General features: G+C 31.5%; 1 protein-coding gene across 4 annotated transcripts in view; it reads right to left on the minus strand.

The window, feature by feature from the left end:
* Positions 1 to 1,004: 1,004 nt before the first annotated feature.
* LOC144840059 (formin-like protein 2) overlaps positions 1,005 to 27,675 on the minus strand; it is a 63,758-nt gene continuing 37,087 nt past the window's right edge. For 3 of the 4 annotated variants that reach the window (XM_078695717.1, XM_078695714.1, XM_078695715.1), the window contains 24 exons: positions 26,210 to 26,289; positions 25,693 to 25,776; positions 20,738 to 20,906; positions 19,382 to 19,458; positions 18,596 to 18,689; positions 17,746 to 17,823; positions 17,324 to 17,434; positions 16,777 to 16,926; positions 16,341 to 16,442; positions 15,711 to 15,999; positions 12,547 to 12,753; positions 12,273 to 12,397; positions 11,647 to 11,846; positions 10,352 to 10,499; positions 10,097 to 10,183; positions 9,487 to 9,555; positions 8,747 to 8,827; positions 7,932 to 8,061; positions 7,495 to 7,658; positions 6,957 to 7,058; positions 6,733 to 6,771; positions 6,299 to 6,379; positions 6,058 to 6,151; positions 1,005 to 3,409 (listed from right to left, as the gene is read on the minus strand). In XM_078695717.1, the coding sequence (XP_078551843.1) occupies positions 3,300 to 3,409; positions 6,058 to 6,151; positions 6,299 to 6,379; positions 6,733 to 6,771; positions 6,957 to 7,058; positions 7,495 to 7,658; positions 7,932 to 8,061; positions 8,747 to 8,827; positions 9,487 to 9,555; positions 10,097 to 10,183; positions 10,352 to 10,499; positions 11,647 to 11,846; positions 12,273 to 12,397; positions 12,547 to 12,753; positions 15,711 to 15,999; positions 16,341 to 16,442; positions 16,777 to 16,926; positions 17,324 to 17,434; positions 17,746 to 17,823; positions 18,596 to 18,689; positions 19,382 to 19,458; positions 20,738 to 20,906; positions 25,693 to 25,776; positions 26,210 to 26,289 (2,871 nt within the window). In that variant the 3' untranslated portion in view covers positions 1,005 to 3,299. The remainder of the gene's footprint in view (positions 3,410 to 6,057; positions 6,152 to 6,298; positions 6,380 to 6,732; positions 6,772 to 6,956; positions 7,059 to 7,494; positions 7,659 to 7,931; positions 8,062 to 8,746; positions 8,828 to 9,486; positions 9,556 to 10,096; positions 10,184 to 10,351; positions 10,500 to 11,646; positions 11,847 to 12,272; positions 12,398 to 12,546; positions 12,754 to 15,710; positions 16,000 to 16,340; positions 16,443 to 16,776; positions 16,927 to 17,323; positions 17,435 to 17,745; positions 17,824 to 18,595; positions 18,690 to 19,381; positions 19,459 to 20,737; positions 20,907 to 25,692; positions 25,777 to 26,209; positions 26,290 to 27,675) is intronic. The other variant, XM_078695716.1, reaches the window with a different exon arrangement.

Below are 27,675 nucleotides of genomic sequence, written 5' to 3' on the forward strand. Positions count from 1 at the left end.
ACAGCTGTTGTTCAACCATTTTGCTGGTACTTCTGATAATTACTGATGATTATAACATAGTAAATTGAAATTGTATTACAATACTACTATTATTATAGTGGTCAGCATTTGAGTTTTCAATTGTATTATATTAAATTGGTTTAATGCAAACTCAAAAACTGTTTATTCGTTATACAGTTTACACACATACATATCTTGCCTTCCAGATGTGTCCTTTTCTGTTTAGTCTATTCTCAATTAAAATAATATTGTTTTTTAGTTCTTGCTTTTGTAACAATTATCCATAGAAGAAATAATCTGAAGGGATACATAACTAGAGCATATCAAGCAATGTATTAACCAGTCATAATACATTCATTATTTTTATTTAATTATAAATTATATTGTCAGTTCTATATTTCTTCTTTGTGTAATATGAATAAATTATATACAGTAATCCAATTTTTCACTACAGCTTGAGTGTAAGTCTGTTTAATAATAGTATTGGTATGTGCATTGGTGTATAAAGGCAATTTACTTACTCCAGACTATTCATCCAGAACTGATGCTAAGCAACTTTTCCAAACCCCCTTTATAATATTCAACATGCACGAATATCTTCAGAACCATCTAACAGAGAGAACTATATAACAACCCTCTGGTCATAGTGGACCCCCCATGAACCCTCTGAGAATGACTCAGTGTCAGCATGAATCAGACCATCCACAACCCTCTGAGCATGGTCATTTACCAAGACAACCGTCTGGGCATGGAGAACCATCTCTGGACACAAAGAACCATTCACACTGACCTTGTGAATTCAGGAACCCTTTTGGGAAGGAAAGTCATCTAAGCACCCTTTGTGGTTACCACAACCTGCGAACTGGCCATGGAGTGCCACTGAACTTTCATTTTAAAACATGTGGGCGTGGGCAACCTACAAACTGGCCTAGCAGAACATACCCTAATGGGCACAGATGACCCCTACGGTGGAATCACTTGTGTACAATATATCTATGACTAAAATAAAGCTAATATACACTTTTAGTTACAAATTAAATTTATTTACAAATAATAAAAATACAATAGTCTTTATATTAACATTTCTAAAAAATAGGCTAAACAAATTGATTTTCTATATTTTTTTTCATTAACCAGTAATTTATATATAGTAACATAAACATTTATTATCATTTAATATAAAGTCCTTTCAAGCAATATAAAGTACACCATATCGTAACTGCAACTGTGAAGATATCTAAACCAAAACTATTTTGTTTCCTCATTGTCTAGATTAGATTGAACAATTGATAATACAGTAGAACTCCTAGGGACAACTTCAAGATGCACAAAGTGTCCACTTAAGAGTCTCCTTGGATATGGGTTAGCCATAGTATTAAAGAAAGAAATATATTCTACTTTACATTACAAATAGAGCGATTTTGTGACCTAAAAGAAGATAAATATTCACTGCCCATTCTATACACATATAACAAAACAATATACAGGAACACCCCAATTTGAAGGCACACAGTCTTAATATTTGTTGCCAACAAATAAGGTAAACACTTTAATACAAAAAGTAACACAAATAAATATTATAGTATTATATGAGACTGGTGCTCTTGCAAAATTTTATTTTATGTTGTGACCTTTATTCCTCCAAATTATAAGGTAATTTCAGGAAAACATGGAATGACATAATAAAATGATACGAAAAATGTAGTACACCTTTTTAGTGATTTCGTGACTAGTACCAAATTTGGTATAATAATATAATACAGTAATAAAATTTGCCGAAGCTTTCACAATCCAAATTAGTGTACAGACAAATGATAACAAAAATCAAACCACTATTTATTACAAAAAAATATCTTTGGTTTTAATTATAGGCCTAAACATGCATCATTAAAACAGGTTTGATTTTGAAGATTAATACTAGGACAGCATTAAGAATATGTGTCCTTAATTAAATCTTATACAATCCGTTTTATCGCGGTGTAGTCCCGCTGCCTATGCTAATACAATGTGTTTACTTTTTTGCGTTGGATTTTAAGTGATCAAAACAATTGTTAAAATTTGTGATGTAGGCTAATCTTTTAGGAACATTGTACAGTAAAAAATGTCCACAAGTCCGGTAAGGAATTAAACATAGCATTGTTTGTCATCGATCGAAGATGTCTTCTGTTTCGAAAAGACCTACTGTGTTTCCTATATCATTTGATAGAAATTAGAAATAAAAAAAGGTGGAATTGTGAAGCATTTGGTTAAGGTACATTGCGAATGTGTCTCTGTAACCATATATGGTTGCTTTTCAAATATTGTGTTCAATAATTCTCTTTAACTGTTATGAAATCACAAACAAATTCTATGCAAAGTGCAGAGTTCTAATACATGATTATAACAAATTTAAAACACAATAGTTTTTATTATTTTAGTACATACTTTTAATTTCAATTTAAAATGTTTTTAAATCCTATATAATTGTTGGTAATGTTTCTCAATTTTTTGCTTTTAAATTTCAAAATGCATTTTTTACATTAAAACCCTTATTTCTTTTTCTTATAGAATTTTTAAAAAATCAAAATATTCTAAAATGTTTACAATACTATATTTATATATTTATGTACATGTATAAAACTGTAACTTTAATTATAACTGAAACTAATTTTAATATTTCTAGATTGTTTTACTTATTTATTATTAAAAAAATGTTAAAACTTGTTTGGAACCGATACCTTCAATTTCTGCATCAACAATTATAATAAACATTTTAATTGGACTAAACTTGTCTAGAAAATACTTAATACTGGTCTTTGAAAATATTTTAATTTAAGATGTAAAAACTGTAATATTAGCATATACATATTATAATATTCCCCTTTGTTTACTAAAATACCATACAATAGCATACAATAAAGCCCATCCTGTGGTATATATGTTAACTACATGATCCATAAGGTATTAGGCTACAATATTAGAGTGTAAAATTACAAATGTTGAGATGTTTATATAAAGGGGCAGGCCCTCAACAGTTTTCATTCTGTTAGGCCTATGCCACTAGAACAAATTATTTGTACCTATAAACTAAAAAAAATTTAAAATAAATTAAATAGAATATAAAATACAAAAACATTATTGTTGTTTGATTAAACAGAAATCAAGGTCGTCTATTTTAAATAGGTCAACATATTAATGAGCTAATTAATTTGCATAATACATTATACACAATTTGTACAAGTTAAAATAATTCATTTGAATTATAGCATATATTTTTATCCAATTCCAAGTGCATATCATTGTTTTATTCACCTAATTTCTTATATAACCATTTCATCTGATAGAATGCTAGCACGGAATTGGTTTTCCTGTTTTCGTCTGAGACTACGCCTCACTGCATCGGCGCGTCTATATGGCTCGTTTTTCAGATCTAGGTATAAAACATACACAATACATTAAAGAAATTCTCTACATCATAAGACAGACATGATAAACACTGTATTTAGTTATTTTATTTCTAATGGTGTTTCTTACAAAAACATGGTCAATGCAATAGCATGTGCTAACAGGTGAGTGGCTATTATAGTTCAAAATTCAAAGTTTAAATAAGTATAGTACTATGAGAGTGGTATGCTTAAATTGATAGGAAATTGTCAAATATGAAAGGACAAAGACACCCTTAGCTAGAATAGTAATACTAATTAGCATTAAGGCATATCCTTCAAAAAATCTATGTACAGTACACTATCATATATTATATGTATTTGCCACCATCACCACTGCATTGAGCATAAATAATAAGCATGAGATGAGTGGGCAATTCATACACTTTGCAAGGTTTTGTGGCAATGTATTGTGTGACGTGTTTGGATTATGTGATAAACTGTGAGGTACTAAAAATGGGATTTCTAGGAACAATCAACAACCAAGGTAATAATTGATTTGAAATGAGTAAAAAGATTGAAGTGGTTATGGTAAAAACACGCTGAAAATTTGAGCAATTTGACTGAAAATGGTTATGTAAAGAATGTGGTGAACCTGATAATGTATTATGTTGGTGTTGGTTCAAGTCTCAACATTCCCATTGAACTAGTAATAAACTATTGGCCTGCTATATTGTGTTCACTATACATTTTTACTGAGTGGTGTTGTATTGGTGAAACAGCACAACATTACCTATAGGGGTGTAAAGTGTTTTGAAATCTTTTACAACCTGGGGGTTGATGAGGGATGTAGTGAGCAAGAACAAAGTATGGGTGAAGTAATAGTTGTATGATAATAAAAAGATGAGTAATGGATGTTATTTATGGAGAGTGAATGTAAAATCCAAACCAGCATATTATAATGTATAATGAATGAGTAATGTCTTGTGCTGCAAACAAAAACAATAGTTACCGAATTAGTAAATGAGACCTTGATTGAAAGAAGGAAATAATAAATAATTGACAACTAAAATGATAAGATCCTACTTTCATATGACAATAAAATCAATTAAACTCCCAAAACTCCCAAGTCGCTGTAAATGTAACACTTTTCACATTCTTCCCCTCATAAGGGCATGTCATTAGCTGTCATTATTATACAGGTTTATATACACAACAGTGACAGTTTATAACATTTACACTGGGGTAACCATTACTCATCTCAAAGGTTGCACAAGGCAAATATGATTGAAGCAGCTATTTACTTGCTTTATGATCAATTGCAACTCTCGTTAATAAATTGAAACTATATTTTGTTGTGACCAGAATTATACAATTTTTAATTTTATGAACTTTCAATATTATATTAATTATTCATGTGCAGATTTGAGAATCATTTTAAAGATGTCCCAAAACTGGATTACTGTATGTTAAAAATGTTTGGTAAAAAAAGATTATTTTAATTTTCTGGTAATAATTCAGGTTTTCAAAGAGGACTGCATTGATTGGTTTGTAAACCTACCACGAGAATATAATCTGGAAGGAGAAGATTCAGTAACCCACAAAGTAATTTGTTGCAGGATCTATAACTATAATGTTTAACACTAACAAGAAAAAATACATTTCTTTTGATTATAATAATAATGTTAACCATATAAAAATGTAAATCTGTAAAATAAATATTTAAGTATTATATGTTGGGAATTGTGGAAAACGTTTTGTTTTTAAGATTATTAATAAATCGAATTGTGGGATCTTAAACTTAAGTAGTGGTAGAAATTGTATAGCGGAGGTGTATTTGAACATGTACAAGTACTTTTTCAGGATTCAGAAACTTTAATGCAAATACTATCATCATCAGTTAAATCTCTCTCATCTAGCGACATTTTACTCTGTTATGGACAGGAAGGTTTTTTGTTGTGTCTATTTAATTTTCGATTTACTTTTTAATTTTTTAATGCAAATACACAAGGTAGTATTTCATGAAACTTGAAAGAACACTACACTTTCAACACAGTAAAGGAAAACAGAACTAAAAACTCTCAGAACATCTCACCAATTTGTATGGTGTGGAGGCCAACCTACTGTAATTGATGATAAAAATATAAAGCACTAAACATGCCTATTTCTATGATATTGTGACAAAAGCATGCCACAGACTGTAGGCCTATTTATACACAGTGCTATGCAACATTATTCAATGCAAAAAGCGAATCTTTGTACTGAAATGTATGTTTCATGTAATTGTAACTCCACTATAGTACAGTAGGCTATGTATGTCTAGGGTTGACTTAAACTGTGGATGATTGAGAAATTCAATCTGATTGACTTTAAAGAAAATTGGTCTACATGTTTAAGATCAATATATGATACAAACTATTAAAAGCTTGGTTCCCACTACTAGGGAGGACGCAACGTAACAAGTAATTTGACATGTAATGGGTTATTCAAATTTTTGCCTGTCATGAGTTAACTCGCTTGTTGTTGCGCTTATGTCCTTGTGTTGCGTCCTAGTGGGAACCAGGCTAGTGTCATTAAGGGGCATTATGTATGACTTCAAGGTCCAAACATTATGATCAATCTATGAAACTTAGCATTCACAGTGATACATTGTTTAGTTATGTAGTAAATGCACATGTTTAATTAAGAACTATACCTGTAATGATTCCTTCAAGAGCACCATCTGACACTGGTTTGATTCCGAATTCCCTCTTACCATATCGATTCTGGAGCTCTGATACCAATGCATCCTGCAAGATCATATATAGCATAGTTTTAAGAGCATTTATTTCAATGGTTTAGAGTTTCTCAGATTTGTACATTAAAGGTCAAGTAGGGCATCAGCCTTTTAAGAAGTTTTGGAGACTATTTGTCATATCTGAGGCATCATTACATACCTGTCCCTTCCTGGTCTTGTTTGCATTTGAGTGAGCCTTCTTTGCAGCTTCAATGTTAGCCTTTGTATCCTTTGCTGCTTTCTATAAAATATTAACATTTGTGAGCAAAATGTGTACCTAGAGAAGGGACTTAAAAAAAGCGAGATTTTGTAGGCCACATTGATTCAACATTAACAATTGTAAAATGTAAATACTGGTGAGTACTATACGTAATAGATTTAAAGGACCAATAAAAATGTATTTTGACAATACCTCTACTTGATGTATAATCACTTATAAATGTGTGTTTGTACTGGGTGTGTTAAACCCAGTTTATTATCATTAGCTTAATACTTCTGCAGGCTACCCATCTTAAGCTTTTAACGCTAATTAGATACTGTAGACTGTAACTGCTTCACAGAAGTATTTTATTGCTTATAAGAAATTAAACTTACTGCCAACTTTTTTCTTTGCTCATTTTCTTTTTCTGCTCGCTAAAAAATACAATTATTTAATTGAGTGAACTACTTGATTATTACAGTAGCTAATTTATTTAATTTAAGCACATTTTAAACAAAGGTTGCTAACAAAATTATACATAGGAATAGTTTTACTACAATCTCAGGTATTTGATGTTTAAATGATGATTGATGGTGTTTAAAAGAACTAATTAATATACCTTATATGCTGTTGCAAACCGTGAAAATAGGGGGAAGAAATCTGTAGGGGGACACATCTTGGGGTTCTCACCAAAATACACAACCACTTCATTATAGGCTTCCTGAAAATAAAACAAATACAACAACCATCAAGCACAAGACCATGGTGGTCTGAGTCCAGAATAATGCTGTGCTCATTAAAAATTGCTAAAACTTATTTATGTGGCAAACTGAACTGACAAACATAAACCCTTTTGCTGTGATTTCTTAGAAACATCTAGTAGCCTAGCATGTAAAAAAGAAATATAATTTTGAATCTCAAATCAGAAGGTTGTAAGTAAAACATATCAAGAAACTCTTTTTTATCTAAACTGCAATAAATATGTCTGCTTGTTCCACACCAGACACTTTTTCATTATTATTTTGTACAATTCGAGGTGGTAGAAATGCACTCTTAGTGAGCAAATTGTGTTTTCAAGTTCACTGACGAGACAAACACTGATTTCACAATTGGCAAACACTAATTTCATGCAGTAGAATTATCTGTAAACAACTTACAGCAGCTTTGTCTCCTTCAATTTCAATTTTCTTGAGTTTGTCTTCAGAGTTAATTAAGAAGTCTCTTAGCACAGTGTTGTCACTGCTCAATGCAAACTCCCTCTTACATTCTTGCATACCTTGTTTTAACTGTCGAATGTCTGCTTTTAAATTGTCCAATGAGACTGGAAAAAATGTATTATGGTAATAATAGTAATGAAAAAAGAGTAAATAAAATGAAAATGTTTGTATAAATGTTATTATGTAATTTGATATTAACAATGTATTTATTTAACAAATGTCATTTCAATAATGCACATTTTATTCAAAATTAAAATATTTAGTAAAGTAAAATGAATCTAACAATTATAAATTACTAAGGAAGTTAATGCAACAAAATGTTACTAATGAAATAGTTCAAACACCACACAACTATAAACTATTATAATTCTGCTTACCTGCTGATGCCTTCTGTACATATTGTAAATCAGATGTAAATGCTGGTAATTCTGGAAACCGTTGGTCAATTGTTTCAACTATAAAATGTAGTAACGTCACTTTCCTGTCTGTTGATTTAGTATCTAAAAGCTGAAGAAAATAGAGCAATACAGATTATTATTATTATCATCATTCTAATAGTGTCATAAAGTCATAAAAGCAGTGATTGTCTTCCACTTAGCAGGCTATATAGAATTGCTAGTAAATGGCTAGTTAGTTAGTTAGTTAGTTAGTTTGCAAACTTGAGCAAAAACTCAGTTTGGCATGGAACATTTTTTTTAAATGTTGACCAAATACTAGTTTTCAACAGTTAGGATTTGCAGTAGTAGATAGACTGTGCACATTCTAACTAGTTTTAGGTTTTAATTAAATAACAGTTTTTGTAGTCATGTGATCCTGAAGATGGACAAAATGACAGCAACTAGTGTCAGACAAGCACTGAACACTTCTTCAGAGTTCATTTTATTTGTCCAAAATGAAATTCATCTTGACATACAATTTCTCAAAATTAGTTGAAGGTTAGTAATGCAGAAAACGATAATAACATTTAAAATATACAACAGAGCAACAAAATTACTCTGATGAACAATGAATTAAACTGAGTTGATTTAGCCTGATTGAATATGGAATAAAAGAATTAAGGAAGCGTTTTGTTCTACCTCTAGCAGTCCTCATTCACCTTCCAGATCTTAACCATTGGTAATTACTATGGAGTGGATGGCCCTTCTTCAAACAAAAGAAAACCCAAATACAAAATGACAAAAATAAAACTTACTGTATCAAGACTAGATAATTTAAACCCATATGCTGCTCCTCTTTTCGAACTGTTCAGATAATTTCCGAAAGCCAAGATTACCTAAAAGTAAAAATAAAAGTCTAAATTAAAGTACTGTAATATCTTTTTTAAATTTTATTTAAACCCTAAACTCAACAGTGTTTCATTAAGATAAATAATGTTTTCCAAGTTATCATATTATGTACTTAATGGTAAAAGTCCTGAACTAAGTTATTGAGTCTTTTAAAATGCACAAAAGCCAGATGTATAAACTGGACCTCAAGTTAGAGTGAGTGGCCAAGCGGTTAAGACAGTGGAACCGTAATTATGTAGCCATAACATCAGCAATGGTTCGAGGCTCACTCGCTCCATGGTAGAAAAAGTCTTCAGATAAGGACCACAGTAGGTCCAGGATACACATCTAGCTCATGTGCACTTTAAAGAATCCTAGAGACAAGTAGGGTTACCCCGGTGTAATAGTACACACACAGAAAGTGATCATAACTGGGCCTCTGGGAGACCAGTCTTTGACTGAAAAGGTTACCCAATATAAATACAAATGATAAACAACAAGAAAAAAAAACTTGTTCTACCAACAGAACTCTATGGACAGCCTTGAACCTATGTCAATTTCATATATCTACGGATTTGCAGTAGCTCTTCCTTAACCGCCTTGGGATACTATCCTCTCAACTCTGAATCAAGCCTAATTTCATGTATAATATAATCACTAATCTTACCTCTAATACTCTCCTTATAGGTTTGGAATTCTTTATTGAAATTGATGCTGAGATAATTGCATGTATTTGCTGAAAAACACCAAAATACAAAAATAAATTAACAAAGTGAAAATACAATAAATTTAATTTTAACAATGCTCCTGTTTTGGTTACGTGCTAAATTTGATGATTACATGAATATGAAAGTTTCTGTATTTCTTATTAGTATTACATAATATAAGCATGTTAAGCATAATTACAGTATATAAAAAGTATAAAACACCATTCTATAGACTATAAGTAACGTTAGGTTAGCGGTATGCCTTAAGTTTCCAAAAGAAAATAAAGTATGGTTGAAAATGTCTAAACATTTCGTCTACTGAGGAAATTATACAGAGAATGGCTGGCCAACTGAAATAATTATTTCAGCTTTGGTTGTGGAGCTTTTGAAATTCTGACCTAGTGCCAGGGATTTAAACTACTCAGTGTTTCTACTCACTCCACAAGCCACAAATGAGGCTTATAGCATGATATAGTTTATACATTCTTAAATTGGGGAGTTACTTGCTGTTGGATGCGTATGAAAAATAAAAGCATACACTGAGAGATGTCTAAGGCATTGTGTACTTACCGGTTGTAAGGCATGGATAATATCTAGGAAGTTTCCAATGTATGTCATGATCCTAAACTTTTGTGGAAGACGTTCAACACGACATAACTATAAAAAAAGGATAAAAAATAACATTTAAGTTCTTTAAAAATGTGTGTCACAAACTTGCTAAGGCAAAACAAGTTTGTTTACAAGATTGTTCATGACATGATACATTAAAATGTATAAATGTCTGAGTTCAAAATATACAAATATAAGTTAGTCATGTTTACTCACCATATACATGAAATTGTCTTCATTTGTTAATTTATCTAGTGGTAAATGATCCTTTTCATACCGTTTATAACTTTTAATTTCTTGTTCTGTGGGAACAAATTTATTGAGCTGTTCCACCTGGTCTAATGGTAAGGTTTTCAAGTCCATACTATGAAGAAGAAAATAAAATTGAATTTATACATTTATTTGAATGACTCACAATTCTGTACTCAACAAAAGCATTGTAAAAGCCCTGGTATGTTGCCATTGCCACAATAGCATGTAGCAAGCCCTGGTATGTTGCCATTGCCATAATAGCATGTAGCAAGCCCTGTTATGTTGCCATTGCCATAATAGCATGTAGCAAGCCCTGTTATGTTGCCATTGCCACAATAGCATGTAGCAAGCCCTGGTATGTTGCCATTGCCACAATAGCATGTAGCAAGCCCTGGTATGTTGCCATTGCCATAATAGCATGTAGCAAGCCCTGGTATGTTGCCATTGCCACAATAGCATGTAGCAAGCCCTGGTATGTTGCCATTGCCACAATAGCATGTAGCAAGCCCTGGTATGTTGCCATTGCCACAATAGCATGTAGCAAGCCCTGGTATGTTTCCATTGCCACATTAGCATGTAGCAAGCCCTGGTATGTTGCCATTGCCACAATAGCATGTAGCAAGCCCTGGTATGTTGCCATTGCCACAATAGCATGTAGCAAGCCCTGGTATGTTGCCATTGCCACAGTAGCATGTAGCAAGCCCTGGTATGTTGCCATTGCCATAATAGCATGTAGCAAGCCCTGGTATGTTGCCATTGCCACAATAGCATGTAGCAAGACTCAAGAAATGGATTCATGTCATCAAAGAGAGAGCTACACATATTCATATATTAACAGCTGTAGACTTATATCTGACTGAAAGAGAGGTTTCACCAGGAGGGGTGGCCTGGACATTATCAATCGCAAACAGATTATTATCATGTGTGCAACTCAAATATTACAGAAAAATTATCTCAAATGATAATGTATGATGTATGGAAGGGATGCAATTAGTTAGTTAGTACTACTGTATATCTAAATTTGCCCAGAATCTGTGACACAGCATCTCATGTGTTTCACAATGAAGTCTGTATTATAGGTCATCGAATCCTTAACCTAACCTTCCATGATACCAACACAAAATGTGCTTATTTTACTGGATAAATATTAATAGATATAAAGATACAACACTGAAATTCAGCCAATATATTCTGACATGCTCAGTTGTTTCAACAGAATACATTCTTACCCAGAATACATTGTAAAAAAAAAATCTTACACTCTTATTGCTGCAACAATTTGATCATTTCTTAGCATAATTTTCCGCCTAGTAATTGCCAGATTCTGTAACCTGTTGCCATCCAGTAATGATGTTTTTTCTTTGCGGTTTAATGTCTTTAGTTTGCCATCTGGGATGTCTTTGGAATGTGTTTGATTCTTTGTCTTAAATATCTCTTCAAATTGATTAAAATCAATATCCTTAAAGGAAAAAAAATGAAATTTCTCTAAAGAATATCATTGACTTATTGGGGCTTTAATTAGGACAAGTTTTGTATTTTCTGAAAAGTAACCAAAAAATTCAATGCCACCATGGCTTTTTTATCATTAAATTATGCCTGGTAGGCTGATTTTACATTGACAATTATCCCTGTTCTCAGTTCCCTGTCCAGTTCTCAGTTCTCCATTCTACTTGTAGTTTTACTGAAGTACCATATTAATTACAGTAATGTTTTTCATAAATTAAACTTACAATCCTTTTGTTGGTTGGCAAAAAGAGGCCTACATGGATATTGAGCATTAGATAAAATGATTTGGTGGAGACCAACTAGATGAGGATAGCTACAGACTTTGTAGAGTTGAAGTAACCTTATTATAGAGAGTATTTACTTTACTATGTAAGCATACCTTCATTACTCTGTCATCGTCTAACTCGCTGAAGACTGTGCCTCGAATCTGATTTGGTTTGAAAGCCACCCAATTCAATGCAGGTAGTCTGTATTTGGTTTTGATTCGCCTTTTTATTGTAACAGCTGTAAAAACAATCCAACTAAATTTTATTTCAATTATGTTGATACCATACAAAAAGGAGAAGAAAATAACAAAAATGCCATTATGGTACCATAATCATAAATACTCATCATGAATATTATTACTCTTTTTGTTTATTGTCATTACTTACATCCATAAGGTGCTCCTTCTATAGTTCCAGGTAGTGGTGGTGCACCTGGTGGTGGAGGTGCACCTGGGGGTGGCGGTGGTGCTCCAGGGGGAGGTGGAGGTGGACCTGGAGGTGGTGGAGGAGGTGGCACTCCTGTAGGAGGTGGAGGCGGTGGTGGCGGTGCTGGTGGTCCATCTATATCGGGTGGTGGTGGAGGAAGTGGAAGATCTGTAAAAAAGATGCAATCAGTTTATAACAATGTATTAATAATAATTTAATTTAGACATAACATGGAAATGGTGAAATGGGATTACATTGACAATTCTTAATACTAGGGTATAGATGTGACTTTATAATGCAAACATCACTAAGCAAAGTTTATTTGCCAAATTGAAACATGAATTAATGAAAAATAATAAATAATTCTAGAAAATATTATGAGAAAAATTGTAAAAGTAAATTGAAAAATTGTCACAGAATATTTCATTCATAAAAAATAAAAATTTAATTACAACATTGGAATACAGCATTATTAAAACTATAGCAAAGGAATAGAAAGTATGAACAAAATCAATGAGAATAAATGTACTACCCTGTAGTCAATAAAAAGTAAGATAATGAATTATCAATGTAAAAAGACTGCTTTCAATTAATAATACTGAACAGTATAGTTTTCAGCAATTGTAGACAATGGTATGAGAACCAGGAAGAAGCCCAATAGATTCTACAATCATTCTACTAATAGACATTTAATTATTTCTTAAGCAGAAAGTCTGTATTAAAGTAAGATAATAAATTATTTCACACGAAAAAAAGGAATTTATAGCAAATTCAAATTAATAGCTGGGAAAAATTTAGTTTTATTTGGTGAATGCAAGTGAATGTGACATTATAAAATGATAAATCTGTGACAATGAATGCAGGTGAAATTGTTTTATTATTTTGACACTGATTGCCATTGCAAGATATAACCAGCATTAAATACTCGCTTAGTAGCTGTTAAAAAAAAGAGCAATGAGTTAAATGGTAACACTTATTAAAATAAATTAAATGAAACACTTGTGTTTGTGTTTATGAATAAAGACATCTGTTTTTCACAACAGAAATAAAGAATAATTCATGAACATACTTATTTCCTAAAAGGACATAATTTGTTTTAAATTTAGAGGGCACTTTGACGAGTACATGGACATAACTAAAGCTAACTGCTACCTTGATTTAGAAAAATATTATTTAGAGGGTTAGGTTAAAGATCTTCTGATTCATTAATTATGTTTTTCGTTTATATGCCTTAACATGTTGCCAACAAAGTTCTAGGAAAAATATATGCTTGTGATAATGGCTAGGTATAGATTCAAGCCCAAGGAAGCAGCTTACAAGTCATGGTCTTACACAAACATTATTAAAAAATCTGTACATTTTCCAATAAATTTCAGTATACCTTGGATGGACTAACATGTAAATGTAAAGTTGAAAAGAATGTCACCAAGCATGTAACTACAGTATATCATTTCTTGCCTGTTCAAGAAAGTCTTGCTCACATGCAGCTTATTGAGCTTATTCATATTAAATGTGTGAGGTATATGAATGTGTGAGGTAGATGAGTGTGTGAATTCACACTAATTTTCTATACTTCGGTTAATGCTTTTAAAATACTATGTGTATTATTATTGTTAATCTATTGGTTATTCTTTATAGATAGACACATTCCACATCTGTGTGGTGTTTTTAGAACAGTACAAATTTAACAGCAATACAAAGTAAATAACCCATGCTTGCTAAAATAAGGTTGAAGCAATGGTATTGTTTTAAACAAACATGGGTAAAGGGCCACAGACAGACTTGAACCTCTAGGTCATGCGGTTGTAAAATATTAAAAACATGTAACTGCCTAGCTACAATGCCAATACAACTTATGAAGACAACTGACAAAGGAACAGGAAAACACTAACTACTACTACCAATTACCATCAACCAATTTAAATGTTAGAGTTAAATGATTTCTTAATAATATAAAAGAAATTTCCAAATGAAGATAATTTTTAAAATGTGATAGTTAGTAAACTAGTAGATATTAATATAGCATATATAGAGATATTAATAAATCATAAAACCAAAAACCTACCATTAATATCAATATGTATCACATGGTTAAGTGGAAAAATAAACATCATGTCCATCATGAAACAAATTAAATTATAAATAAAAATATTAATCCATAGTACCATGAATATGATTAAAGAAAGAAAGATTCACGAATGTCTATTTGTAAATGTTTGGTATTCAACACCTACATTCCTTGCATATGTATTCTTTAAGCTTAGTTCCCACTTGGACACAGTTCACAATGAATAGGCATAATGCAAGCGAGTTGACCAATCACAAGCGATAGTTCGGATGATCCATCGTGTCATGATTGGTCAAATTGCTCGTGAGTTTATGTCTTTGCTTTGCGTCTAAGTAAGAAGCAAGCATTAAGCACATCATTTAAAGCAGATTTCGTTCTGACTATCGAATTGACATTCTAGTTGTTTACATAAACTAAAGTAAATAATATTTCCTTACATTGTATTAGGCCTATTAAAAAAAAGATGTTTCTTAACCCTTTCCATTCAGTCCCAACTACCATTGACTTGAGGCTTTATATACATATATTACTAGACTTAGCAATTTAATTTATCTAAATTAAGGGAAACAATTCCTCTATGACACTCTCTATGATTTAAATTGAGGGCAGCAATGCGAGAAAAACTAAATGAGATGTACAGAGTGTTCGTACAACAAGCCTCACCAAAGGGTTATACAGGGCGTTGTAATGATACCATATAACTGGAAAGGGTTAACACGCTATGTCAATATTTTAGCCAAAGAGAAAATTAATTCAACTATGTGTAGTGGTGATTGTCTGTACTGTGTTCATAAAGAGCATAACAAATATTCCTGTCAAATAATGGATTGAAAATGAAAGAATTGTCATCTAATAGTTGTTTATGTATGTTTCACAGAATGAATACTTATGTTTTGTGAAAGTGACTTTGAATAATAAATCTTAAAATGGAGAAAGATCATAGGAGTTTTAAGTTTAGTTAAAGTGTAGTTCATAACACATAAATTAACTTCATACTCAAATCAAAACCGACTGAAAAAAAGTGTATATACAAAACATTGACACATATAAATCATACCGTCTGGTGCGCTTCCTGAAGGAGGGGGAGGTGGTGGAAGTGGTATGTCTCCAAAACCTTCCATTCCATTAGTTATCACACCATCTGACCCTATTCCACCTGAACCTGTTCCACCTGAACCTGTTCCACCTGAACCTGTTCCACCTGAACCTGTTCCACCTGAACCTGTTCCACCTCCTCCTCCCCCTGCATGTCCTCTTTGCATAGATTCGACTGCTGCTGCTGCTTCAGCTGTTGCTAAGGCATGCTTCAGTAAATTGATTTCTTTATTAGCTTCCTCATTGTGGAACTAGTGATCAAAAAAGTGAATTATTTAAGAATAGTGGTGAAAGAAACATGTGTATGTGTGTCTTATGCATTTAAGGATTGAAGTATCCAAGCTAATAGCAATCTTCTGATTTTCCATGAGCTAGGACCTACACATATTATGTCATCGGTTGTTGTCTACACCTAGAATCGGCAAAAATGGGTTTCGAGAAATCAAAAGAAAAAGCACATCCTAATGTCCTTGCATCTTCACTACAAATTAACATGATGTAACTAGTTGATGTAACATTTTTATTAAATTTGAGTTACATTTTTAAACAATCAGTAAGCAATAGAGTTGTTATGTCTACCCATTCTCTTTACCTTAACCTCATGTAATTCTTTGGATGTTGTCTGTAACATTATCTGTAGATCTGCAATCTTAGCAAGGCAATCATCCTCTGTCTGTTGTAATTTCTCACTGAGCTGTATATCATAAACAAAAATATCATGAAAATGTGTATATTTGTAGATTACAAGGTACAATGTTTGACAGACAAGCATCACATTGCAGTATCATGATCAAGAAGCCATTAGAAAAATTCCCTTTTAGTGTGCTGTGCAGATAGGTATATTGTTACAACAATGTTAACTTGTAAGATTTAAGTACATGTACATTAGAGTACACTAAAAGGTGTCTAAACCTAGCCAAAGGCACCTTCTACAACTTATACAATATCAAACCTCAGTCTCATGGTGCTCTCATGGTGCCCTCACTTTTAGGCTACTGAATTGACCTTATCTACAAGAAAATAATTACCCGATACAAATGATCCTCAAGTTCATTCACACGTTCCAATGCAGCTGTTTTTGTTTCAGAATCTTCCATTAAACTACTGACATCAAAGTGATTGTCCAAGTACGCTTGTATCTGTACCTGAAGACGATCACTTTCTGTATTTCGTAATTTCTGTAAGTAAACAAGTTGGAGACTAATTAAAAAATGTTTTCAAATAAGGCTCAGGTGAATGAAACATTTTTAAAACAGGTGTAAAATTCTGGAATTGTGCATTCTGGATCTTGTTCACATAGGCAGGCGATGATGGTGATAATTGTAATGATGTTAGTATTCTTCTTCTAGTATCATATCTGGTTGCAGACGTTGGCCATTGTTCTCCAGTTATATGCAATTTTAATGAACTTGGTGGTGAGCTGTGTGTTAGAATGTGGAAAGAGAATCATTGACGACCAAGAATTCTTCTTTTTCCTTTTACTTTTCTGCATAGTGTCAGCAGTTGTAATGGCCCTTACCAATTTCATATTAGTATTCATTTTAATTCTAAACACAGATTATATGAATACTGTACCTCTAAATAATTCTCAAGACCCAACTTGGTAAATTCGTACTGCAGATGAGATCGGAAATTCATATCATCAACTGAATGCACTACAATGTTGATAAACTGCATGCAAGCAACCTGCAAGGAAATGGAATACATACAATTTAAATTTGAATCTAAGAACACTTGGCAGCCAGAGTTCAGAGTCACCATAAATGCTGAGATAGACTAATAAACCGGAATAATAATAAGTTATTAACATCGGGCTGAAACGTATGATACACCTCAAGTTTCTTTACCCCTTTTCAGACACCTTTTATAATCCCACCAATCCATAACAACTAGATTAATGGAGAATCTCATTATCACTAATCCCATAATATTGATATACTGATTTATTAGATTAAATACAAGTTATTAATATAAATTAATGTAATTGAATTTCTTACCATAAAATCAATACTCGTTTCTTCATAATTCTTAAAATATTCAAATAGACGCTCAAAACGTTTTCTTTCCCGGCAAACCTAGGAAAAAAATTATTTCTCAGATTTATATATATAAATAATTATAGGCAGTTTCATGACATATTGATTTTAAAGTCAGCAAGGTATTTTCATGCTGTAAATGAAAAATGTGAGGCAAGCTAATGTCTATTTAATGGTACACAGAATCTAGTTTCATCAAAATTCATATTTATATGAATTTTTAAATGGCATGTCTTTAATTGTGAGATACACGATGGCAATGAAACGTCTTGGCATACATTGTATGTCTTTAATTGTGAGATACATGAGATGCCAATGACACTGGCACACATAGTATTAAAATACCATGAATTGCATGAGATATAATAGATGCCAATGACACTGGTATACATTGTATGTCTTGAATTGTCAAATTTGGCAATGCTGATGTTACCTGCATAATCATGGCATGATATAATATCATGGCAAGATATATTTGAGATATAAATGCAAGATATAATCTAGAAGTTGATGTTGACATTGTCACATGTTTTGAATAAAATTGAGATAAAAGAGAGTACATTATGATGATAGCACTCATAGTTTGTATGTCATGTCACAGAAAATGGTACTGTATTACAAGATGTAAAGATGATGCAGACTAACAAATGACGCATTGATGTACTCACGATATTGAGAACAGCTCATATTATGCCTCCAACTGTGATATCAAGACATTTGAGTTAAATGTAGACATCACCTAAGTTAATATAAACACCTGTTGGGTACTCAAAAGGACAGTGACATTATTTGGAAAATGTAAACAACATACCACATTAAAATTATCAAAAGCACTCAAAATTATTTCATGGCCTCCTTGTACCAGACACACTGCTGCTAACAACTCCAGTACTAATGCCTTTGTTCTGAAATATAAAAATTAATTTTAAAAAATTAATCATTAGTAATATATCAACACATAAATAATTGAATTAATAATCAGTCAATCTTTCAGTCAGTTAATCAATCATGTCAATACATAAATTATCAATCAATTGATCTATAATCAATCAATCAATATTGAAAGGAAGAAATTGAGTGACTTTCTACTAAAATTAGATCAAAAGGATAATAAAAAGTGCCAACTACAATAACATCAATGGACACATACTTTTGATTTTGAAGTCAATATCATAAGTTAATTTAAAAATAAATTTCATCATTAATTTCTGATGATGTGAAAATTAAAGAGGTCATAAATGATATTAAAAACAGCTTTTAATATTCAAATGAGTAAATAATATTATTGGATGATTTATAATTATGGACATTTGTATAGTACTTTTGGAACCAAAATGTCAGCTTAAAAGACGATAAAAATGTAAAAAGAAGATGAATTGTTAACGATTTTATTGAAGTAACATTCTCAGAAAAAAACATATGAATCATGACTTAACATCAGTAACTAGTTTTATTTGTTTAATTGTTAAGTTTTGTTTTAAAATACTAATAATAATAATAATTAATTTGCAAGACAATTTTCACATAGACAATTCCTTAAACACAATTAAAGATTATACATTTGTTTAAATTGATAAATCCAAAACTATAAACATACCTTGGACTGTGGTGATTTAAACTGAGGGCTATTACATTTATACATTGATTATGATTAATAACCATATTGAAACCATACTGAAAAACAAAAAAAACAGTTGACAAATTATATTCATAAAATAAAATATATGTCATATAACACACTCATTGTATTTATTTTTTGGGCCAAGATCTGTCAATTAGTCTGACATTCATCTGAGTGGTGGATGAAACTAAGCCAGAACTGTTTAAAGCATCTTGGTTGGTCCTCGTTGACCAATGGCTTCTTTCGTCCAGTGCCACCTTAACCAGAGGAGAGGCATAAAATACAGATACTAGATGCAGCGCTACTGTAAAACGCCTGATATTTCTAGATGGTCTCCCATTCAAGTGCTAACCAGACCCAAAATTGCTTAACTTTGTGTTTCAACGTAGTAAGGCCGTATTCACACTAATGATGCTGGAAATACAATGTAATGGTACAAATAATGGCATGAGGTGAAATATACACCTACTGTAGTGTTTTATGTCAACAAATGACCAAACAATCTCGGGACTAGCAAGGCTAACATGCCTAAGACTAGCCTAATAGAACCAGGGCTAGGCCCAGCTACTAAGGCCAGAAAGGCAGCGATACCATTAAGAAACTTTGACAGGCAACTGGAACTCATCTACGCTAATTCAACGTCTTGCAGAGATTAATTAATCAAAATAGATAAAATATCAAATGAACAAGAAATAATTTAAGCAGTTGAAGCTATATTGTGACCTTTATTCAATCCCACATTGGATTCTATGTTTTTTAGGTCAATATAAATTACCATGTCATTCTGATTTTTAATAATCTACTAAAAATAAACTTGTGGAGAGTGCAGAAAGTAATATTGTTTTCAATTTAAGATCTGGTAAAACAGAATACTGAAAGCATATCACCATTTATAATACGCTCTATATACATTTTTACATTCTTTTTACTCCACTCTCCATTAATTGGACACTGCTTGGCAAACAATTAACGTTTTCTTGTTAGTACTGTTATAAGTACATTGACATTTATAGCCTGGCATTTTATTAGAACAAATATAGCACTCGGGATATTACTGAGCCTACTAATCGGATACCTGCCTGAACTTTAGGCAAAATGAAACAGAATACACTTCCATAGCATGTCTCGTTTCTGATTTGATTTATATTAGCCTGTTATTATTCTGTTACTTTCAAATCACATACAAAATAACCCTTTGTCTATTACATAATGAGATCTACTTTGAGTTAAATGCTACACTACAAATTGTAAAACCCAATGAGATTGTGGGATTTACCAAATGGGATCTTGGGATACCATGCAAATGAAAAAAAAGACTGTTAACCTCTTTACCTGAAAGTTCATAATGGCTCTTAAGCACATGATGCAAACATGGACGTCATCCCGTGTGATTGATAGGTTGGGTGCGCTATAACTTTTTTTCGATTGCTTTAGTGATTTTGAATGTTTGAGTTGATTTGAACTCCTCGTTCTGGATAATATTTCCTCTCTTTCCTCAAAACTGTAAAGAAATAAATATACAGTAATTATTAAACTAAATTAGTGTCAACTGTAGATTGGTGATTAATATGTTTGCATCCATCCATGCTTCAAATGATCGCTATGGCCAGTACCATTATTATTGGCAAGACAAACAAAGGTACAACTCGAGAAGTACCCATCCTGTAGCTGAAAAGTTACAGTAACATGCTATTTGTTATGTGCTGACATTTTAAGTACAGATTTGACACATAAGGGAAGAAAAAGGAAGCAAAATAGGAAGCAAAAGCATGTAAATTATTTCTGGATTCTATTAAAATAACCATCATTTCATGCCTTGTATTATTTACTTTTTTCTAAAATAATTAATGCTGCCTAGTTAATTCTAGGCCATTTTAATTTATTATAAACTTAATTGTCATGTTTTTTTTCCTTAATCTGTATCTGAAGTGGTTGGAATATCATAATCTATTTTCAGTGTACAGTACCTTTACTGAATGGTACCAGTACGTTATGTTATCACCATATTTAATTTGAAATTTTCACATTTGAAGCTGAAGTGATAATCAGTAACAATTTTGTAATGTAAATGCATGGATTCAGGATAATCAAGAATCTAGGTTATGATTTCCTAGAGGGTGATTAAACTTGTTAAAAACAAAACCTAAAACAATATAGTAATAATAGTAATATGATTCAGTTCTCTGTTATGCAATTAAGAAATATTTGCCAACTAAAGCAGTATGTCTACAACGTAAAAGCCTGATGATTAACTAGAAGACTATGAAAGAAAAGGAAATGTCTAGTTCAATTCTAAACTTCTACTTAAGAATAATTTTTCCTTTGTGAGTACAAAGAATGAGTTTCAGTTTCCAAACAAAGCATTACTTTTTTCAATCACTGCATGAAAAAGAAAGTAAAGACAGCATTATATTGTATATTTTTATATTTAATAATTAATATTTCAAACACTATTATTACATTTTTGTTCAAAATTTGAAAGTATATAATGCGCTGTAGAAGGTAAAACTACCTGTAAAGTTCTTAAAGGTCTGTCGTGGCTAAAATGTGAGCAACAAATGTTTACATAACCTAGTCTAGACATCAATTAAAGATGGAAGAGTTTTACTTGCTGAATAGGGATAACATCTATTCAGTCTGACTGTCCTAATAAACTTGGATAGCAATTATCTCCATCCCTGTTTTGCACAGCCACCACACTTTTCTTATATTCCAATCCTTTGTTATTTTATACTGACATGGTTTATCATTTATAAAAGAGTGATCTCACAGGAATTTTAAAATCATTAATTGTAACTGTTGCCTACTAAATGAAAATCTGATTACCTAGTAATAAAATGTATCTAAAAATACAACTAAACTTTCATTTTTGTTTTTGTAAACCTTATTCACATTTTTATAGATTTTTGGCAAGTTGACAAACATTGCATCATGAACAATTCTAGCTAAAAACAAAATGTGGTTTATGACAGGAACAATCATGAATACTATGACAAATATGGTAGAAAAGGGATACTATCTGTGGGTGTATCACCTATCATTATTACGTTTTTGTGGTTTCCTGTTAAAAAATCAGTGTCTTTACAGTTCTACTGATCCATACATGTAAGACATGAGACAATAATTGTTGATGACCCTTTACTGTGTTCTACAGAATCTGAATTAGATGTCCTGAAAGTCGAATAAATAAAATGAAATTGGATTGATAAAAAGTATAATATATTTTACATTTTTATACAGTAGATTATATACATCTTACTATGAGTCAGGCCTTGCTTTAATTTTCCATTATTTCTAAATTGTAAGAACACTGCTTTTGTGGAGGAGTGTAAGTGTGCACATTTTATTGAAGTTACAACAATATCTACCATCTGAGTATACAGTACAGTAGTAATAACAGTTCAACAATATTCATATATCATGAATTTTATTTACATTTTAAAACTAAATAAATAAACTTGAAAGATATAAATTGTCAATGTTCAATCAGATCAATTGACGTTTAATACTATCATTAGCTACTCTAAGATAACTAAGCAGTTTCCTTGTAGTATAAATTTAGAAACAATATCCTGTGATTAGGCAGATGTAATTGGCATCAGATGGGGTCTAAACATTGACAAGTGGTATATTCTGTAACCAACATTACTCATGAAAGAATTTCATTTTAATAATTTACGTCTTTTTTTTTTCAGAATAGGATATGAGGATAAAATATTCTCATAATAGTAAATTAAACTGAATGTTTCATCATTTTTGCTGTAGTATGTGCAATATCAAGTTTCAAGTTTCTTTTATTTATATCACTGTCACAGCTGAAGCTGAATTACTGTGTATTTACATTAAAATGTATAAACGCTAAAAGTATTTAAAAATGGTAAAAATTATACATTCAAGAAACAAACAGAAAAAACAGAAACAAATAAAAAGCACAAATACAAATTTGATAAAATGGCATCATAGCTGGATCCAGGATTTTAAAAGAAGGGATCGCCTAAAAAAAATAAATTATAAAATGAAGTGCTGAACTTAACCTACTGTTCTACTTCCCCATGCCCCTGTCTACGTCATATAGGAGGAGGGGTTGTTTTGGTGTTTCCCCTTAAAACATTTCCTAAAAAGTCTGTATTAATTACACTATTTAAAAAGGCGAGAAGCCTCAGGTAAAATGAATAGTACAGAACAGAAAGTATGTCCCTTATGTTGTAAATAATGGTTGTAAAGTTATAGACCTGGTGTAAAGGATCCAAAAATACAGCACAGTATCAGTACTTTTTAGGGAAAATGATTACAAATACTAACAAGGAAACAAGACAATTAAAAAAACAAATTGATTATGAAGCAGGAAGAAATATTAATTGGACATTAACATGAAATGAATAATACAAATAAGTATATAGAAGTGAAAATACAATATCAAAGTAGGCCTAGCTACTGTAAACTGTTTTAGTTTGTCAAGATTTGTCAATTACTTTTATTATAATTGTTAATGTGCTCCACTGAACCACTTTGGAAATCAATGCTTTACCACTTGAAAGTGAAAGACAGAATGAATAAATAAATAAATAAATAAATAAGTAAAGAACGAACCTCAAATTACTAATTCAATTTAAAATGTTGTCATTCAACTTAGTAATCTTAGTAGGATATCTCACAAATACCTTTCAAAATGGATTATTTATGCTCAATATATTGTTGGTTTACAATGTTAATAAAGACATAAGAATGTTATACTTAGTAATACATATATTTATATAAATTGAATTGCTGGTGCAAAAAACACATGGTAACATTGACAATTAAGTTACATAGCTATACTGCTGGACCAAAGAAAATGAAATATGTTTTGTTAAAAGTGATTACATAACAATTAAATAAATGCTGGGAGAGGGGAGAGAAAAGTACAGACAAGTCATAAGTCATTCCAATTAAACAAATATGTAATTTAGAAATAAGGAAATCAGATATATTACAATACAGCAAAAATTAAGTATGAAACTGAAAGTGAATGAAATAATATGGACACAGGATGAAACAAAACCAGTAGCATATCCAGGGTGAGTGGGATCATAGGAAACTTCAAAAGGGGAACATGTCACAAGGGCTAAAAGTAGATTTGAAGGCCTTTTATCTAAGCACCAACTTAAGAAGCTTTTTTTTTTAGCATCCTACTGAGATCTTATGACCATACAAGAATAGCATAAGCATTTTGAACTACATTGCCCGCACCCTGCATACGCCCCTGACACGCTTTTGACAGAAAGTATATAAAAAGAACTTGGCATAAAATAAACTACATTGTGAATTATACTGTAACCTTGTGTCTATATCCGCTATGTTACACTGTGAGAAAAACCGGTGTTGGAGTTTCCTATGTAAATAAATAGTAAATTAATTTTATGAAGTGCTTCCTTTGTTTAGTTGTAAGAGAAAATCTGAAAACGAAAGTTCAAGTGGAAAAAAAGAGTATCAATCAGGTGGCTGGGTTCCATAATGATTAATGAATGAAAATAACCAAGTAGTTAAAAAAGGAAATAGTAAAAGTTGTAATGAAAATGCTAACAATTGAACATTGTTTTTAGCAGTAGTGGGTAGTGGAATGCTACACAATTGAACATTGTTTTAGCTGTAGTGGGTAGTGAAATTCTACACAATTTAATGTTGTTTTTTTAAGTAGTGTGTAAATTGCCTGTTTCTCATTTTAGACCCAAAGTTTGCTGGTAACTTATAACCAGGTTTGCATAGTGTGAAGAAAATGTTCTGTTTTTCCGTGTGAAATCTTGGGAGAAATACACACTGAGAGGCCTATTCCGAGATGTCCCGAGTTGTTACTGTGCGCGCATTTATTACTGTTACTGTTCTAGTAGCCATCTTCTTCTGATGAAAGATGGCTGTCATTGACGAATACACTTAGTATCAGTTGACTTCACTGATGGTGCTCGAGATCCACGTTTATACCATGATATTGCTGGTATTAAACTGGCCATTCATAGTAATCAAATAGGACACAACTATGCTTTCATCCCAAGATTTTTCACTGTTTGTATATGCGTGTATGATAACAATTTATGCAGATGGGAAAAGGGTATAATGCATTACTGCACAATACTGCACTTTACTTAGACAGCATTTTGTAACATTATACTTTATGGTTTTATTGTCAATATAGTTGTTTTCAATAATAAAGCGATGACATGGATTTTCCTTTTTTACTCTAGTTGATTAGTTCATAGTAATGAAGTTTCAGTTATTGGCACAGATTACAGAAAAATGTATTTAAAACTTACGTCATTGCTTTATTCAGCCACTGGAGGTATTCCACTAATACATCTAGACCTAAATTATCTTGGTTAAGAAATTCTCGAACCCACCTAAATAGAATAAGGTTTGAAATAGTTTAAATATATGTGTCAAACAGGAATCCTTTTTTTTTCTTAACATTGTGAATATCTGTGCTTAGTGGTTAAAACTGTCCATAAAACTGGATATAATATGTCAAACTGTTGAGAATGTAAAACTGTTGTGCAGGAACTGCTGAGTGGTTAAAGCATATAAAAAACGTAGATTAACTGATCTGAGTAAAACCTGCCTGTGTGCTGCTTTCATACAGATACACTTCTAGAATCTCTTACACAAAAATAAATACACCAGCTTCTACCAAAACTTCACAGATCTACACGTAAGATATTTTCACAAGACACAAACATTTCTTCAATACTAGTATAATCTTGTGTACATTTTTATTTCATCATAAAACAACAGATTGTAAAATTTGTGAACTCCTGATTTCTCTTTTGAACTTACTGAATGTTATTAGTTCGTAGTGAAATTTCAAGATCACGCAAGTTTTGAGTTGAAGCATCAAACATCTTTTTCCTTTGTCTCTGTGAAAAACAAAAGTTAACATTATTTTAAATATAAGGATATATATAATCATAAATTATTAAACAAAACAATACAAAACAACACCACTGTACAGTAGAGGAATGTACACTGTTGTAATATTATTTCAATTTTAATGTAACCATTTATTAATTAAACTTTTATTTTTGTTTAATTTATTTTGTCTTGCAAGATCAAATTGCCAATTTAAACAATAAACTACTTTTTATCAATACAATCAATAACATGTACATCAATATACTTCACATTATAATTGTTTTGTTGATATATACTTATTGTCAAATGTGTATACAGTTTATGTTTTAAGTTGGTAATTTCTAGTGAGGTGTTGCCAGTTCATACTTGTGATTAATGGAAGGAAATTCTCATTATATCAGTACATAAAAATACAACAACAATGATTCATAAATCACATACATTGCATGCACAGTGTATTAATACATTGCAAAACATTACAATATTCACTTTAGAATGGATACTCTAGACATTTACTACTCTAAACAAGTTTGTTTGTTGCTCTACCTAAGCTATGTTTTCTTATTTTTCTCATTTGCTCAGTCCGACAAGTAGCTTTCATGTGCACATTAAGTTTATGATTGGCTACCTACAATTTTACCATTATGATAGTACAGTAGCTTGGCAGTTTTATGGCCTCCTTTTATAGCAAATATTTTGTTTGTTAGGAAAAATATGATGATGAACTATATACTATAGCAATATAAATAAGAGAGAATGATTTGTATCGGTGGTCATTTAAGAATAAACAAATCTGCTACAGTTAACTTAAAGTACTGGCACTGTCACACTCTTTGAACACCAGTCACTTCTATATGAATCAACTGGTTTTATCCTAATTAACATATTTTTATTTTTATTCAACAATATTTCCCAGCCAGCGGAAGCTGATTTTGAGGGGCCCTCAACAGTACAAGTGACATAAAAACTTTACAAGTAAAAAATATATTACAATAGTATATATAAATGTAAATTGAAAGGCAAAAATGTAAAAAGGTTAGGAAGATAAAAATTTAAAATATGTCATTATTAGGCATACAATTCTTTATTTACCGGTACTTTTAAAATTTAAAAAAGTATTGCAATTTCTAATTGATATCATAATCAATCACAATTGTCAGTCCATTGATGTGTTGCTTCTTGAAAATCTAATTTTATTAAATTATATGACAACATGCTTCATAATAATATAAACTAGAGCAGAATCATCCTTTAGGACACGCTCCTTATTAAGGAGACAATTTCCCATGCAACAAACATGAGAAAATATATGTTTAACGCTATCAAACGTCGATGGGTCTTGAAGTTGTCCCCTTAATAGGAGTTTTATTGCAAAGATAACTTGCTTGCAT

The sequence above is a fragment of the Antedon bifida genome, chromosome 4 (genome assembly GCF_963402885.1).
Source record: "Antedon bifida chromosome 4, ecAntBifi1.1, whole genome shotgun sequence".
Lineage (NCBI taxonomy): Eukaryota > Metazoa > Echinodermata > Crinoidea > Comatulida > Antedonidae > Antedon > Antedon bifida.